Here is a 17,627-nt window from a genome sequence, read left to right as displayed (position 1 = left end):
GTATCTATGCCCAAACATCCGCATGGAGCAAAGTGCTGGGGTCCCCAAGATGTGCCAGTGCAAAACCAGAGAGAATACAGAGAGGGTTTGTCCAGCTGGTCCTCAAGGCACCGATGTCTGTCCCAGAACTGGGCACAGGAGCTCAGGCCAGAGGGTTCCTGATACAGGCAAACATGAGGTGATTTGAGAGTGTGATATTCAGATGGGGGCCCTTATACCAGGGATTGGCCAGATGAGGCCCCAGCGCCATCTCAGGGATGAGGGTGAGATGTCTGTCCTGGCATACAACAGTACATCCCAAAGAGAATCCAGGGACCTCACTGCATGTATTCCAGTGTTCACAGCCACCGTGACACTCATTTCCCCAGCCCAACACCCAGGGCCAGAAGGGTGCATCTCACAGGACGCACACCAGGGCCCAAACCCGCCTCTTCCCCGGTGTGTCCCACAGCCCCATCAGCTGTATCACCAGGCATAGGGTGAAGTAACATTTTATTCAAGACAGCCCTTCCCCGTGCAGGCCGGGTGTTTGCAGCTCAGCAGTGGGCCGGGCCGGGCCGGGCCGGGCAGGCAGACAGCCCCAGAGCCCCCGGCCGGGCGCTCAGCCGCACTTGCCCAGGCACTCGAGGAGCTCCATGCGGATGGCGATGCGCACGTGCCAGCCCAGCGGGATCAGGCGGATGTAGCGCGCCACGATGGGCGGCCGCAGCAGGTTCTGCACCGAGGACGAGCGGTCTGAGTTGCCATAGAAAACCTGTCAAGGGAGGGATGGTTAGGGGGCTGGAAATCCTCTCCCATGACTTTGGGGTGCCTGTGCAGAGCAGAGGAGGACGGGGCTCCTTCCCTTCCACCCTCAAAACAAAAGACTTTAAAAATAGCCAGATGTAGACAATTTTTGTCACACTGATTCAGTTTTCTTAGTAGACCATTTTCTCCCATCAATCCTGCACTTTTTACAGTCAGGCCAGAAAATCTCACCCCATTCTCATCCCATTCTTTCTCATTTGTCTTCCTGTACCGTAGCACTGCTTGTTTGGAGTGAGCATGATTGACTTTGGCTTTTTCAAGTTCATGAGCCGGGCTCCCACACAAGCCATTATAGATGAAAAAATATATGTGAGGGCCCTTTCTCCATTCCTTGGCCTGGATGTCACATCTGCTGCCATGACCTGTTTTTTGGGAAAGCTCAGCATCTCCCCAGGTCTGCAGGAGCTTCAGCAAAACCAGCAGAGCCTGCTATGCTAGGACAGGGCCATTCCCATAGATGGGCACTGAGGATACCTGGGAGGCAGCAGCTGTGGCATCCAACCCCCTCAGCACAGCTGGACTGCCCAGGCATCAGGGGAAACTCTGTAATATCTCCCCAATGCAATTTTTTGTTTCAAGTCAACCAGTAAGAAGTGCAGCATGAGAATGGTTTGGTGGGTTATGACTTAACTGGTCGCAGATTTTGTCTGAGAGGTTTTTCCGCACCACGATCATGCACCGTCCCTGGACATGGCAATAACAGAAATCCCTGTGCAGTGCTGAAGCATGGCTGGGGCTGTGTGGCCACAACTGAGAAAGGGGTTTTATCATGGACTTGCTGCCTCCTCTGCAATGCTAGTTAATGCCTCTGAGCTTAATCTGGGCTCCAGTAGGATCATTAGAAAACACAAATAATGTATTTTGTCCTTCTGCACTGATCGGCATGACACACTGTCACCTCAGGAGGAATGGCCCCTCTCTGTGCTGCTGCCTCAGGCAGACTGAGCACCAAAACGCACCCTGCTGCTCCCACAGGATCCCCCTTTTGATACACCCTCCTCTGACACCTGTGGTCACCCTTCCACCAGTGGCCAAAGAGCAAGGGTCACTGACCCGGTTGTTCCCGGTCTGGTCCTTGTAGTACACCCAGTTGAGGTTCTCGTCGGTGCGGTACTGCACGCTGTACTTGGTCATCCACTCGTCAGCATCACAGCGCCCTTGGGTGAGGATCCCCGAAATCACTTTCACCTCCTTCAGGTCGATCTGCAGCCACTGTGCAGTGTCCTGGTACTTGGAGAGCCACGCACACCTGGGGGGACACCACCAGCCCCGCTCTGTCCTCCACCGTGCCCTCCCAGCCAGAGCCTCCTGCCCCCACACGGCCAGGGCTCCCCAGCCCCCACAGCCACAGCCCCAGGACCCCTCCGGGGGCATTTCTGAGCTCACCCGAAGCCTTGGCCGTTGAGGCGGGCCTTGTTGGCTGTCCAGGAGGAGTACCAGCCCGTGTACTGCTCAGGGTTGGAGCAGCTGATCTGGTCTGGGGTGACGGCACCAGACTCAAAGCCCAGGGGCTTGTGGTAGGGACACTCTGCAGAACAAGGGAAAAACACTTAAGGGACAGAAGTGGCTCTGTTTTCTTGGTGTGTTTGCACATGTTGTGAACACCTCCTGGGGCTTCATTGCTCTCTCTTCTCCCTCATTAGAATGCGGGGAATGCTCTTATCCTAGACCACAACCTGCCCTGGGGCCACAGGGTCTTCATTTCTAACCTTCACTCATGTTAATTTCTAGCTCTTCTTTCTCTCTCAAACTTATTAGACTTGTTCTGACTGCAACATTTTGGAGGAAAGGTTTTATCCAGATGTTGCAGTCTGAATCTCCCTCTTGTAAGCATGTGGAAGAAGAGCCTGACTGGTTGCATTAACCTGGATCCAGCCTCCAGGCTGTCAGCTTTTTGCCTTGAGCAATGCTGGGCACTTCTTTTCTTGCTGGGCTTTACCTCCTTCTGCCCCTCCAATGACTGTCTGATTTATGGCTCTATTTGCATGGCAAAATTGCTGAGGCAGCTCTGGTCATCCCTCCACACACACCCTCAGATCTGCATTTCTTTGCTTCTGGAGGTGGCCTTGCCTTGTGGAAAACTTGCAGGTGCTCTGGTGCCAGTGAGGTGTCATGCTCAGCCCTGCTGAGGGATCGTCTCTGGCTCAGGGATTTCCATCTCAGTGTCTGACTGCAGATCTTCAGGGTAACAATCCTGCCCCCACAACTGTCTTCTGCAATAATGATAAATTCCACTTGACTACCACTGGCTGCAAAACTATTGGAGAAGTAAATACTCACTCCTCATCAAAACTTTCTGTGGTGGGTCATCACACAGTGCTCTGGAAGGCAAGACTAGTGAGGCTGAGCGCCTGCATGCTACCTCAACCTAGCTGTGGGGTTTTCTGTTAAGATTGGGGTTTTTTATGTGATCAGGTTATCATTGTGTATCAAGATACACAAAATGAAGGCACTCAAGTGTCACGTAGGGACTGCCTAGGCAAACATCTATATCACGGGCAGCAGTTTCTGATTTTGCAGCCTGTGGAGCCTCTGGAGTCCCCTGAAGTAATTCTGTCCCTTTCTCCAGTTTAGCATAGTCTGTTGCACAGGTCTCAGCAAAAGGAGCAAGCAAAGCTCTGTGCAGTTCACTTGTGGGTTAGAGGTTTCCTTGCCTTACCAGTGTCTGAACAACCACCATGGTGCCTCGTGCCAAAACAAATCAACATGTGGGGAGCACCAGTGGGTGCCCAGAGCCCAGCATGACTGTGGCCTCCCCAGTGCGACTCCCCAGCACTGCAGCCATGCGGTCAATGATTCATTAGCAAGCTCTACTAGGTCAATATTGCATGCATCAATAGCTCATTAACATATCTTGCTCAGTTGGAACCTCATTAACATGTTTTTCCCCATGAAAACATATAGCCACTGAACCACCTCCCTCCAGGCATGGAAACATCACGCTTTTCCCACCATGTTAAAAGCCTTGCTCCCCTTGTGCAAGAGGGCAGCCCGTGTGTTTACTATTCCTCAGGCTTATCTCGAACACCACCCAACTTTACTTTTAGCAACACTAATCCACGACCACACAACTGTAATGCAATTAGCAGGTCACCTTCTGGTGAGTCTGTTTGTGCCATGCACGGGGACCTGCCAAAACACATGCCTGGTGCCTGCCCAGCCAAAGCAGCTGAACCATTGAACTCTGTTACTGCCAAGCCAGAGAAAAGTCCTGCAGCATTTGCAGGCTGGCTGCTCCCTTCGGCCGTGCCAGAGGCAGCTCTGCATGGCTCCTCTGCAAACTGTCCCTGGGCAGCAGGGAGTGCCAGGCCACACCATGCTGGCAGGGCTGGGCTGGGCAAGGGGAATGCAAAGCCCCTCTCTGGGGAGAGCGACAGCTGGAAGTTACAATGGAAATGTTCCTCATTCAGGAAAACAAGGGAAATGCCTTCATTACTCAGCTACATAATGCTAATGTGAGAAACACCCCCTCACACCTGGCCTGGCCAGGAAACCTAGCTCAGCTCTGTGCCCATATGTTCCTTGGCCATGAACAGATCAACCAAACCTGCCACTTTCCCTTCCCTTCCCTTCCCTTCCCTTCCCTTCCCTTCCCTTCCCTTCCCTTCCCTTCCCTTCCCTTCCCTTCCCTTCCCTTCCCTTCCCTTCCCTTCCCTTCCCTTCCCTTCCCTTCCCTTCCCTTCCCTTCCCTTCCCTTCCCTTCCCTTCCCTTCCCTTCCCTTCCCTTCCCTTCCCTTCCCTTCCCTTCCCTTCCCTTCCCTTCCCCATTTAAAAACATGCTGCAAAGAAGGAATAAACTGTTTTTTCTTGATCCCTGGAGAGTCTAAAAGATTTCACAGACTAAACTGCAGCAAGGGAGAGTGAGCCTACATGGCACAAAAGGTTTCCTACAGCAAATCCTACACATGGCAGGGGCTGCCCCAGCCAGCTTCTGGAAGCACCAGCACCGAGGGCTCCAGAGGGACAAAGACAAATGCCCACTGTCACTGGTCAGCACGGGCCAGCCTCGGCGCCCTCCCAAGGCCCAGGCATGGGGGCTGCCCTGCCTGATGGTGCAGGGCTATCCCCTCACCTCACAGTGGTCCAGCTCCACCAGCCCCATCGGCAGCTGGATTTGCAAGGTGCCAGCTCTGCAATGCCAGGTGCAAAGGGGAAGCTGCTGAAGGCAGCAGACAAACACAGCTGCAGGGGACAGGGTCCCTCTGTTACCTGGCATGCACTCCAAGCCGTTAGTCCCGCTGGACCACACCGAGTTGGGACCTCCTTGGCAATCGCATTTGCAAGCCTTGCTGTGCCACAGCTCCAGTCTCTCATCCTAAAGGAAAGGTGAAAAATGAGTAATAAATCTACATAGTCATCAACAATAGTGTCACAAGGCCAGATCTGAATTCTGAACCTTAGACAAATGCTTGTGCCTGTCTGGACTGCTGCACCTTTTCTGAGACCCTTTCCTGTTGCCAGCTGAATGTGAAGCACAGAACAACTTGGATCCCCTTGGCTTCAGAGGTCAGAGCTTCAGTGCCTGAGCTTGAAGGCCCAGGTGCCAACCCTCCTTCTGCCCCAAGGCACCAGGGCTGGGCAGTGTCAGACCCCCAGCATTTACCTGGCAGCTGAACTATCCAGAGAGACTTACCTCTCCTGGGGAGAGGGCCATCACTGCTGGGGAGTGGGCATGGAGGGAAGAGAGAGAGATCAGAAACAGAGGTGCTGTAAGGAAACATCAGGAAATACAATCAACATTTACTCCTGAGATAGAGACAAATAAATAGAGGAAGCACTGATGAATCTACCACATTTCCCCATCTGATTGCCAGGAGAAGGCAGGAGATCATGGGCAGGAGCAGGGCACTGCATGTGCTCATGTCTGTGCTACTCTTCCATAGGGTTTTCCTTCTCTTCCTGATCAGTTACACCTGAATTACCCTGAGGCAAACACATGCTGGACCCCTCAGTCTCTGCTTTACAGCTAATTTTGCTCATATTCACTTTTCTGTCTTTCTGCTCCATACTTTTCCAGTCACATTTTCCCCTTTAAATGTTTAAGCTGATGGGCTTCAAGGGTCAAATCCTAGCCTGGTGCCACTGCAGATCCCACACGACTGTGGAGGAGATGGGGTATCTCACAAAATGCTGGTCTGAGATCACTCCTTCTGTATGTGATGGAGAAAAAAGAAATGTAAATAGACCTTTCTAATCTGTCTTACAGACAAGACGACCTTTTTTCCTTTCTTAGGGAAAACCAGTAATTGTGGCTGTGGAGGAAGAGACTGCTATTTTTGCAACATCTGACCTGTTTTATCTCCTGCCTCTTACTGAGCAATGGCTTTTTTATGAGGCTTTTTCCTTACTGAAAAGGCTCTTCTTGCTTCACAGTGAAGTCCAAAGCAGAGTACTTTAATAGCTTTTAGACTGGTAGAACATTTCCCAAACAGCTATGAAAATAATTTTAAAAAATAATCCCATGACTGCTGATAACTCATCAACACAAATCAAATGTCAAACATCAGGTTTTCAGAGATGTAGACAATCCACAAGCCAGTAAGGAAAAGGTGATTGAGCAGGTAAAAGCTTGCATACAGGAGCCATGAGAAACCTGCCATCTCCAGAAGTACTGTGAATATGAAAAGACGATTTTTTTCACCAAATGAATTAGACTCTGAATTATTCACCGAAATCTAGTTATGATTTATTCATTCATACACTGTCACTTTGCTGAGCCTAGGAAGTTGCAGCTAATGCTGGGAATTTACATCCTACATTACTTTGGCAAGCTTCATCTCAAAAGACTCACAAACACAGAGCAATTATAATCAGCTGAAATATAAACTATATACAAAGCTTGGTTTATTACTGAAATGCAACTGCTCCTTGGGTGTGAAAATGAGTCTAAATGTATCAAGAGTCTAAAAGAAAGACCTTCAAAAGCAAAATGATAAATTTTTAAAAATTCCTTTCTCTAACAGGGGTGGTCTCCTGTGCTTCAGTGTCCCAGAGAAGCATTTCTGGCATCAGGAACGTACCACATTAACCCATGGCACTGGCCCTGGCAGAAGAAGTCTACAATAAAGAAAGTTGTGGCTTCTAGTCAGGCCCCGAGGGAGGCAGGGATCACCCAGAGCCCAGCATGCTCAGGAGGAAAACATGCTTGTACATCTCCAGAGATCTTGGAAAGAGTAGGCTGGGGGGCCCACACAGCACTGCACTAACCTGTCCCAGCACAAAGGTTACCAAGCCAAGCCCTAGGACTCCACTGAGCAATCAGAAAACCAGGGGAGAGGGGCAAACCCGGAGCCACCCCTGTGCTGTGCCACATGGGGAAAAGAGGTTTGACTTAAACCTGTGTGAAAGTGATTTAAGTTAATGCTGTCTGTCAATACGAGAGAAACCAGGATTTTATCACTTACCAAAACTGGACCATATTGCCAATAAAGTAACACAGTGCCTGCCTCTCCTGCCTGCCCTGCACTGTTTGATGCCAGTGCAGGAGAGCCATTGGTGCTGGGGCATGAGGTCCAGGCTGGCAGGTGTGTCTCCTGTCCCCCTGGCCCACAGAGTGGTGTTCTTTCCAAGCAGGACAGGCGCCCTGCTCCAGGAGCACCAGCTGCAAGGGCTTACTTTCCCTGGCAGCTGGGAAGGCTGCCCAGCCATCACAGCCTGCTGTGTGTTCCCACTGCCCAGCAACCCCTACCTCACAGGGCTACAGGCTTGGCTCCTTCCATCTGCTTAACCACTGATTATGGATCTCTAGAATACTGATTTTTGAGGAGAAAACTTTTGTGTTTTTTTTTTTTCTTTTCTTATGGTGGCTTAATGTACTTTAGCCTGGAAAAGGCGTTGGAAAAGTCTTTTTCTGGATCATGGAGTCCAGCCATTAACCTAAGGGAGTTCCATGATTGGTGTGGTGAGGCCTGCTCTTAAGCACTGCATGCCTGGGGTGGGGAAAGGGGATGTGAGTTACCGGGATGGTGTAGGATATTGCTTTGTGACCATGCTGAGCCCTTCAGTAGGCCTCCTGTGTCCCTCCCTTTGAGAGCCAAGATCAAAATTGAATGTGCCATTGACACATGCAGCTGGAAACTCAACAGCTGTGAGTGAAACAACAGGCAAAAGAGGAAAAGATTTCAGGTGAGTGGGCGTATGGTGGCATCAATTCAAGCACCCAGAATAAATCCTCCTCCCCAGCTGACCCAGCATTTTGTCGGTGGCTGCACTCAGCCAGCGGTGCCTGCTCCTGGGCTACAGAGTGGCTTTGAGGGCTTTTAGCCTCATCTGCTAGGGGACACCACTGCAAATCAAGCAGGGGTGTGAATTTCAAGCACAAACCCCCTTTTTTCCAATGCAATGAAAAACTTTTTCCAATGTTTTATTGGGTTGATCCCACAACACACAGCAGTGCAAAGGCAGTGCCAAGGCACAGGTGCTAGCATGCTGCCTCTCTGGCTGCCCCAGCCTCCTCCACTCCTCACTGCATAACTTGCTGATTTAAAGCCCTCAAACAGGAGTTCAGCTTCCCCTTTTTCAGCTAGGAGAGGTGAACTGCTCAGGGCTCACTCCCAAAGGGGCTCAGCCATCCAACCACGGTACAGGGGAGCAGCAGGTTTGGCGTGGGGTAAGCATAGCAGTGGATGGCCAAATGCCCTGCCTGGGCAGTGCAGCCTGATAACCCCTGGCCTTGGGAGAGGAGGGCAAATGAAAGATGCCCTTGCCTGCAGTTGGCCACAAAACATAGTAATTGATATATTGGTGTGTTTACAGCTGTGACAGGCCCTGTCCTACAAAGGAAATGAAGAGGAAAGCTGGCTGCCAATAGTCTAAAAATGTGATGGGCAGTGTGCTTTTATAGCAAGCATGTTTGCCTTCAAGGAAGGTTACAAAGATAATTGGTAATTGTAGGTCAGACAGAACCAATTGCTGCAATTCAAGGGAGAGTCATAAGGCCTGCACAGCCGCCAGGGGCTGTTGTTTTAAAAGCACAGGACTGACAAAAACCCCAAAACATTAAAAAGGAAAGAGCTCTATTTACTGCCCCCCAGGACCTTCAGCAAAGCATCAGTTCAGTGAAACAAATGATCTATGTTTGTGGGAGGCAGAGAGATAAGTCATGTGACTTTCCTGTCCCTTCATCCCACCCTGCAGTGCGGTGTCCAGAGCACTGCCTTGCACAAATGCTGTCCCCTAGCACAGGATTTAAGGACCAGGGCCTGGGACAAGATCCAGGGCATGATTTTGTGCCAGGGAACCGGTGCCGGGGAGGCTGGGCTGGAGCCCGGGTCCTGAGATGTCTCCACTTGGTACCTGCTGCTGAGCAGGATGAAGGGGAATGACACTCCAGGAACTGGTCCAGGTTTGGGGCAGAGAGAAAAGAGCTGGCAGAGGTAGCCCTGGGGTGCCAGGATGGGGTTTCCTGAGGTGGAAGTTGGATAAAGCAGCAACCACAGCTTAGGGCTACTTGGGGAAAGGGGCAATAGATAGCAAGGAAACCCAGCTGCTGGCATTTTAATGACAGGAACACGTAACTGTGTTTCTCCGAGAAATTGTAATCATTAGGAATATGGTTAAACAAGAGAAAGAAGATAAGTGTGGGCAGAAGTAATGCTGCCAAAGGCTGTGTTCAGTACAGTAACTCTGAGGAATCATATTCACTATCCTGACCATAAAGTCACAGCAGCAAGTCATCTTTTAGTGTAGGAATTAATGACAGGTATACAAGCATGAGAAAGCACACTATAAATATGAAAAGAAAGAAATAAAATGTAACACAGAATAAATGTCAGTCACTCAGTTTACTGGAATAAGTTCACATAAACTTGATCATTGCAGGAAAAGGATGGGGAAAGTGTTAAATATCTTTATTTATTTACTTTACTATATAGGTGTCCTAGAAGCTTCAGCTGGAAAATAGTTGATTTTTTTGTCTCCTTTCTGTAAGCAACATCTCAGTTTAACGGTGCTCAGAGAGGTAAAATTACTTTCCCTCCTCCCAAGAGAGAGCAATGCCTCCATGATGCAGCAGTGCTTTCAGGGCACAATGGCTCCTTTTGTACCTGCTTCCCTTCTGCACCTCTGGGTTATGGGGTAGACGAAAGGAAAATACCTTAAACCCCCCAGAAAAATAAGGCTGGAGGACGAGAATAGCCCCAAAAAGTCACAAAAATGAAAGGCATGGCTGGAATGGGTGCACCGGTTTTTGCCATGCTTTCTGAAAGGCCCTCTTTTCCCTGAGCACCGCATTAGACAGCAGCAGCAAGCAGAGTTAGGTAACAGCCTGTAAGCAATACAGAGAGTCGAAACACTGGAAAAAGCATTGCAGCGCCTCTGTGCCCATTGGGTGCTCGTTTGTACCTTGCTATATTATTAACTGAGGCTATTTTTACATCCCAGCCCTGAAAATCGTGCCAGGCGGCTGAGGTGACTCACATCAGGTTGCACCAGCCTCCGTAAGAAGGAGCATTTCGGGAAGCTGCCACATTCGTGGCGTTCTCCCCATCACTCCTTGCCCCTGTGCCAGAGGCAGTGGTGGCCCTGCTGCAGCTGTGGCCGGTCCCCAGGTCCCCTCGGCAAGCAGAGCCCCCCTGCCCACACGCTTTGTGATTGCTTCTGTTGATTTTCCCCGGGGCTTTTTCCACGGCCACGCGAGGCAGGCTCCGCAGTGTTGTGCAAACAGCGCCTTTATCTCCAACAGGCTTCAAATGGCCCGCGGGAGCTGTGGCAGCAGGCAGGGACCGCCGGGACCCCTGCGCGTCTGTGTCCGCCCGGAGACACCGCAGCCAGGCCGGCCGGGTCAGCGCGGGGCCCGCGCAGGGCCTCCAACACCTCGGGCCGCGCTGGGCCCAGTGCTCAGCCCGTTCCTCCTGCAGGTGACATTGGGGCCCCAGCAGGGCCAGCAGGGCTCCAACACCCGGCACACACCGAGCCCTGATCCCTGCCGGGCTCCAGCACCCGGCACACACCGAGCCCTGATCCCTGCCGGGCTCCGACACCCCGCACACACCGGCCTGCGAGCCCTGATCCCTGCTAATCGCCGGCAGGTTCGGCCAGAGCCACAAACCCAGGGCAAGAGGACATCAGCCTGCAAAGGGGAGGTCTCATTATCTCTCTGGCTTTAAATCGGCTATTCTTTTCCTCCTTCGTTTTGTGGGGATTCTTCACTCCTGTATAATTTTAATTTCCGTTTCATTTTCTTTATTTGAATTATTTTCATTAGGTTTTCCTTTTCATTCATTTTTATTGTGGTTCATTTAATATTTACTGGTATTTGTTTGAAGGCAATAAAAAACCTATTTAAGTAATCACACTTACACCTATTTAATTCATATTAATTTACCTTTTCCCATAATGTTTCCACTAATTTTTTTTATGTTGTGACAATATTTGAAAAAAGCTAAATTAGTTTATAAAAAAAAAAATCTACTTTCTTCCCTTTTTTCGTAAGAGATGTATAATGAATTATGTTTTTTCCCCAAAGTGTTCCTTAGAAATGTTCAGCATTTTCTGACCTTATTGACATGTTTGCTCCTTCCTGCTTAGAACTACGCAGAACATTGCCTGCATAATAATTTCATTAGATGCATTGATTACGCCAAAGGGCAGCTCTACTAAAAATGTTATTTACTGTGATCCAAAAAGCATGTTTGAGCCTTAATGGGTTTTTTTTTTGGGGGGGGGTGGTTCTTGGTTTTTGTTGGCTTTTTTTTTTTTTTTTTCCAAAGCTACAAAAACCAGAGGTGACAAAAGAGAAATCGCCTCCCTTGCATGGCCGAGGCGCGCTCGTTCTGCAGGAGCAGCGCGGTGCGGGCGCGTCGCTCGGAGCTGCCGGCGCTCCTGCCCCCGGGGCCGCGGCGGGCTCGGGCTGCGCTCGCCGCACCGAGGGGCCCGCAGGAGCCTCCTGCTGCACCACCATATGCTGCTGCTGCTGCTGCTGCTCTGCTGTGTCCCCAGCGAACACGAGCCCTGCCGAGGCGCGGGCGCTCCTCTAAGCCACTTGCCCTGCCAGGGAAAATCAGCTAAGCAGCTTATCATGGCATCAGTGCACGTAGCTCCGAGCGCTGACCTAGCGGCACCTCCGTGCTGGGAGAGGCAGAGTGTGAGGGGCACCTGGGCTGCTCTTTTCACCACGAGAGGACACTTAGACCGCTAAGCAGGGAAAACCAGTAAATTAAGAAATACAATAAATTAAGAAAACAAACACCAAAGGAGTGATGCCTGGAAAGTGATCTTGCAACTTATTTTTCACTGCAGGCACTCCAAAAATATCCTGATGTGTGGGTGTCTATTAAAAGCAAGCTGTGTCTGGAATTCAGAGCAAGGTATATGAACTTATTCCAAAGACTAAATGCAGTTATGCCACCCATAGGGAAAAAAATGCTGGGGTCTGTATAAAAACACTCTTCCTAGAAGTTCAGGCACCAGTAACCTTCCCAAGTGAAACAAAGGAGAGTGATGAGATAAGGTACGAAGAGAACGTACAAATATTTGCTGGGAGATTAAAAGAAAGACCTATTAATCAGGCAGAGCTGGGTACAGCCAAACATAACAAGATGAAATGAAGGCATGGCTAGCTGAGGAGCACTTATTTTCCTACCCATGAAATCTGGTAGAGCAAAATATTCAACAGAAACACAGAAAGAGAGAAAAAGCCAGACATACCAAAACACATTCAACACCCTCATGAGAAAAGTTGGGCTGTCTGATTAATCTATTCCTCACCCTGACAAACCATACTTGATTCACACATTCATGTCGGTAGACACTGCCCACCACTTCCCAAGAGCAGCCCTCAGCCTCATTTAAGAAAAAAGTAGCTTTGCCATTGGCTTTGATGAAGCCAGAAATTTAAATATGAACCAGGAAATCATCTCCTTGTTCTCCACAGCTGGGTGAATTAAAATGGAAGGAGTTGTCACCCCAAATTTTCTGTCTCCTTCTAGCTCCCCCTTACCTACTTTTGTTGCTACTTTTCTGAAAAACTCATATGAGAATGCCTCAAAATTGATAAATACCTTTCCCATTTTCTAGGTTTATGAATTGCTTTTTGTTCTAAAAGTATCATTGGACGTCTCTTCCAGGCCAAAATACCTTGAAAGGCCTTTAAAAATGGGCAATCTTCATCAGCAATGTCTTGCTGCTAGAGAAAATGATCAGTTTTTGATTAATCAAGAGTTTTGATTAATGAAGGACCAGTCTTTCATGTTATACTGTACCTCATTTTTCAAATCAGCGTTATTATTTACACACTGGCTCAGCTGCACTACAATTTTCTTTGCAAATTCATATTTTGACAAATTATATGGCAAATTTTTTACACTGCAATTATTTTTTTGAAACAGAGTTTTACTACTGAATATTCATAAAGCTGTAAGAATGCTGTTCACTCATGTACATAAATTACACATCTCCTCCACATTTTGCCTTTCCCCGAATTATTATGTTTCCATGAGAATGCAGAGAAGGGCTTGCTCTGTACCCCACAGCCCCTGGAAGAAGAAAGCGTGGATGAAACAGGAAACACAAAGAGGGATATTTGAAAGCGCCTCTCAGGAGGCAAAGTGCGTACCTTTGTACCAGAAAAGAAGAGACAGCAGGACGCTCCCCATCTTGAACTGCATCTTTTCCTTCCTCTGTTGGGAATAGCTCCTTAGTGCACTGCTTGGCTTGATGGGAAGGCATGAGATTAACTTAAGCGTTGCCTAAGCACCTTACTCTCCTCCATTCCCATGATTTTATCAAGCACCATCAAGCCAACCACACAATTGTTACTGTCAAACTCCATCCTAGAGGCTGTGCCATCTGTAATGGTTTTTAAAAGGCAACAAGTACTGAGGTACTGACACTCTGAGTGTGAAGCTGATTGTACATGCAGACATATGTCCAAATAAACCAGGATATACCTACATATAAATCACCTATACACCCTACAGAAATGCAGATGCCTAATGCTCATAGAAGATGTATAGTGTATATTTTCTATTGTATATAGCATGTATTAATTATCTTCCACCCCATTTATTCACCTCTACATTAGCAATGTCTTTCCTAGCAATAGCTGTGGGTAGAAATCTGCCCCGGCCTTACTGCTCCTCCAGTCACCTAATTGCACAGGGCTGAAAACTGCAATTAGTAGATCAAACAAAAATAGTGGTTTTCGGTTGTTTACTTGCTAGGCTGCAAAACTCTCTAACCAAAAATGTAAACCTCTCTTTGCTAACATTTCTACTTACGGTATTCTCTCAACTAGCCTACACCAAAGATTTGATTTTAGAATGACTGATTCAAGATAAAACCAGACTGCTAGTGATTCCAGTGGATCTTGCACCTGTTCCTCCCATCTCTGTTGATTATATGAAATTAGCAGTGAATTTTTAATGGAGGGTTTTGAAAGCAATTGCTTCAGAAGCAGCTTGCTTTGTTGCAGGAGATCTGAGATTATATGCACTGGGAATAGATTAAGGCACTGCTTAGATCACATAGGCTGCAATTGAGTGAAGCCAATTGTGTCTCTACTATTCTAGTTTATATTCATTTAAAAATGCTGTGCAAACAAGGATGCTGGCTTTTCAATAACAGTCTCCTGGGCAGGATTCACTTCACTTGCCTTTGGATACCTGGAATTTGAAACTGGAATTTGGAATGCCCTGTAAATTTGTTGTCAGGTATAGCATCCCACTGCAGTCTCACCTCCAGCATCAGCACACCCAGACTCACCAGGGTATGTGACATGGATGGGAGGAGTCTCCCGCCAAGGATCTCACTGCTTCACTCAGCCTCAGGGAGTTCAACTTCCTCAGCCCAACACTCTTCCCACTTTACCCTTCCTCCATGGAGAGGAGGGTTGCCACAGGCAGGCCCCTGTGGCACAGACATGCACCACGTGCAAAGACATGGCCACTCTGCTTCATGGACCTGGGCCAGCTCACCCCAAACACTGGGGGACAGTCAAAGCATGGCAAGGCAAGCAGGAGGGGCAGCTCATCCCAGGCACCAGGAAGGAGATAATTTTTCTAAGGGCACGGGGCTGCTCCTGATTTTTTGTGAGAGGCCTCATGCACATATGCTCTTCCTGTTCTGGGGCAGTGAGACCCACCAGAAGGTCCAGCCCGGAATGAAAGAAGTATGAGACCTACTGAGGGTACAAGGGCAGGCTCTGGGCATCTGATGCTGACACAACAATGTTGTGTAGCATCTTCAGGCTCTACATAGTATCTTCTTTCTATTGTTCAGTCTAAAATGGGCTGCCACAGAGACAGAGATTTTTCAGAGCTGCTGGAGACACTCAGATACCTATTCCCTCTCTGCATTGATGAGCAGTTGGTGTCTAAATCTCGTGGGTTTGAAAATCCCAGCTTAAAAATCCCTAAATACCTTCATCCACATATCTCTTGGAAAACCAGATCTGAGCTTCAGCCTCTCACCTTATGGTCTCATAAGGACAGGTCACACAGAAGGAAAGCTACTCACACAAAGAGAAATCACCTACCATGTTTTAAAGAAAAGCCAAGCCAAATTCTCTCCCATTATCACATGCAGTTTTAAATCAGCTTGGTTTATGGTCAACCCCACCCTTCAAATACATTTTATTTTGTGTAAGAAATACACAGTAGCTCAGGGACCGTGTTCAGAAACAGCACAGCTCTTATCAAAGAACATTCTGTCCAAAGGGGTACTCTGAAGACTTGTGGCTGCCCAGTTGTAAATCTCCTTCCACACAGAAGGAAAGGCAGCCTTTGTTTTAAAAAATGGTCCATAGCATTCAAAAAACCAAACTGTTTCACATGAAGATTAGAAGAGCATTTAAATTAAAGTCTCTATATAAATAGTATGCAGTTCAGAGAGTTGGTGTCTAATGTGTTGATAGTCCTTCATTTTAATAACTATAAACAGCAAAACCATGCTGCCACTGCAGACAGCATTGCTTAATGAATCATGTAGTTAATTCCTAGCAAGCACAGAAATATTTTCAGGTACAGAAGGCAGAAAAAGTTTAATGGCCAGTACATAACACAGCACCAGAAATGGCTACATTTGCCCTGTATAAAAAAGAAAAATACAATTTCAAAAAAGATAAAGATTAGTCTGGCATTGGTTACAGAACAAAACCGAGACTAGTACAAATGGTCCAAATTAAGACAGTTTGGTAACATTCCCACTGCTATGTAAAATAGGAATTGCCTGGGCAGATTCACTCTTTTGTCCATACATCTTGTCCAGCTCTAGCTCATGTCCCATTAGCCCTGAGACATTTTGCTATGTTTGCATAGACCTCAGAAATCTTGGTGTGTTTTCCTCTGCCAGATTTTGGGAAAAAACACAGAGATCACCCTGCACCATGGAGATGCTTTTAGTCTGACTGCAGCATGTGTGTGTGACCTCGGAGGCAAAAGTACTCATGTGTGAGAGAGAAGTGGAACTCCACGTAGCAGTGTCACGTTTCTCCCCAAGGCAGAGTGCCAGACAGCTCAGTCGGAGCAGCACGCACAGATCCATGCGTCTGGAAGCCGAACGCACACGACGAGCAGTGTCTCGGCAAAAAATGTGTGACTGGCACACTTTTGTTTTAGCACAGTAAGGGAATATACAAAGCACACATCTACACATGTGCATGTGAGCCATGGGCATCTCTCGGAAGCAGGACACTCATGTGCGGAAGGGCAGGACCGTCGAGCTTTTAGAGCCTGAGTCAGGAGCTGGATCCCCTTCACATGGATGGAGCTGCAGTGGTCTACACACACTTAAGACATGCCTCTCAGAATAAAACATTCCTTTTACAAGTCTGAAGCGCAAGCTTAAGTCATCTTCTGAAAAGGAGACTTTTTCCTAAATGTAAGAAAACACAAGGCAGATAATTACCCAGTGCTGACCACCAGGCCAGGCCCATTCCCTGTACCTCATGCACTTGGGGGTGCTGTGGCTGTTGGCAGCAGGGTAGGCACCATGGAATCATCACCCCTATTAGATGGGATGTACCTACACCAAAGGCTTGACTATCCTACATCAGGAGAAGTCTAGCTGTGTCTGCCTCAGCTTTGAGCCTGTATCCTGGAAGCAGCCACTCTCTGGAAGACAGTTTACCCCAGATGGGGGACCACATTGCTTTGGCTTCACCTCCTGTGGGCTGTGCACACACTGCTAAGCAAACAGGCAGAGGAAAGCCAGACCTGAATACTTCTGCACTTTCAGGTTGCGGGATGCACAGGCCCTGAGCATCAGTATGGCATTAATGTTACAACTTTAGCCTGTCAGGTCTCACTATGAGATGTACAGCTGCTTTCCACCCAAAAAAGCTTTTGCAACCTGGCCCAGTTATCCTTGCATTGGTCTGCAATCTCTAACTGCAGCTTGCCCATACCCCAGAGTGTTTTTTTAGTGAGAACAAGCACTGACAAAGGTTAATAGTTTTCTTCATACGATGATGATTAAGGTAAGTTTCTTAATAAGTCTCTGATAAAAGTAAGTTAAGCCAATTTTTTTCTCTTTAATCTTTAAGATAGGTAAATCACACCCTCCCACTCTGATCCTTCAAAGATACTCAAGAGCTGATTTCAGGTCAGTGGAGCTCAGGGACTCTTCTCCTCCTCCTGCAGAGATGTCTTAGGCCCAGCACTTGATAGGGCTCCCACGCACAGACAGATGCTCTGCCAGCACCCAAGACCAGAGGTTACCCTTTTCTAAAGCCTTGCACGTGCAAAATGAGACAACGTGTTATAAATTTAAAAACTAAACTGCTCCGAGGCAAGCTGAGATGGCTCTTTCTTTCCCAGTTAATAAAAATTATATGCACAGTAGAGGGGAAAACAATGATGGAGTTAACCGTGCTTGCTAGATGT

General features: G+C 48.2%; 1 protein-coding gene across 1 annotated transcript; it reads right to left on the bottom strand.

Annotated features, from left to right (window-relative positions):
* Nucleotides 1-601: 601 nt before the first annotated feature.
* On the bottom strand, nt 602-13,412 carry RS1 (retinoschisin 1; the record flags this gene model as incomplete). The annotated part of the gene is made up of 6 exons (XM_084226509.1): nt 602-754; nt 1,861-2,056; nt 2,194-2,335; nt 5,017-5,122; nt 5,441-5,466; nt 13,361-13,412. 6 exons carry the CDS (start codon nt 13,410-13,412, stop codon nt 602-604), a joined length of 675 nt encoding a protein of 224 aa, XP_084082635.1.
* Nucleotides 13,413-17,627: the final 4,215 nt, after the last annotated feature.

Source organism: Fringilla coelebs (genome assembly GCF_963513975.1).
Source record: "Fringilla coelebs genome assembly, chromosome: 2".
Taxonomy (NCBI): domain Eukaryota; kingdom Metazoa; phylum Chordata; class Aves; order Passeriformes; family Fringillidae; genus Fringilla; species Fringilla coelebs.
This window is presented reverse-complemented; position numbering and strand designations above follow the sequence as displayed.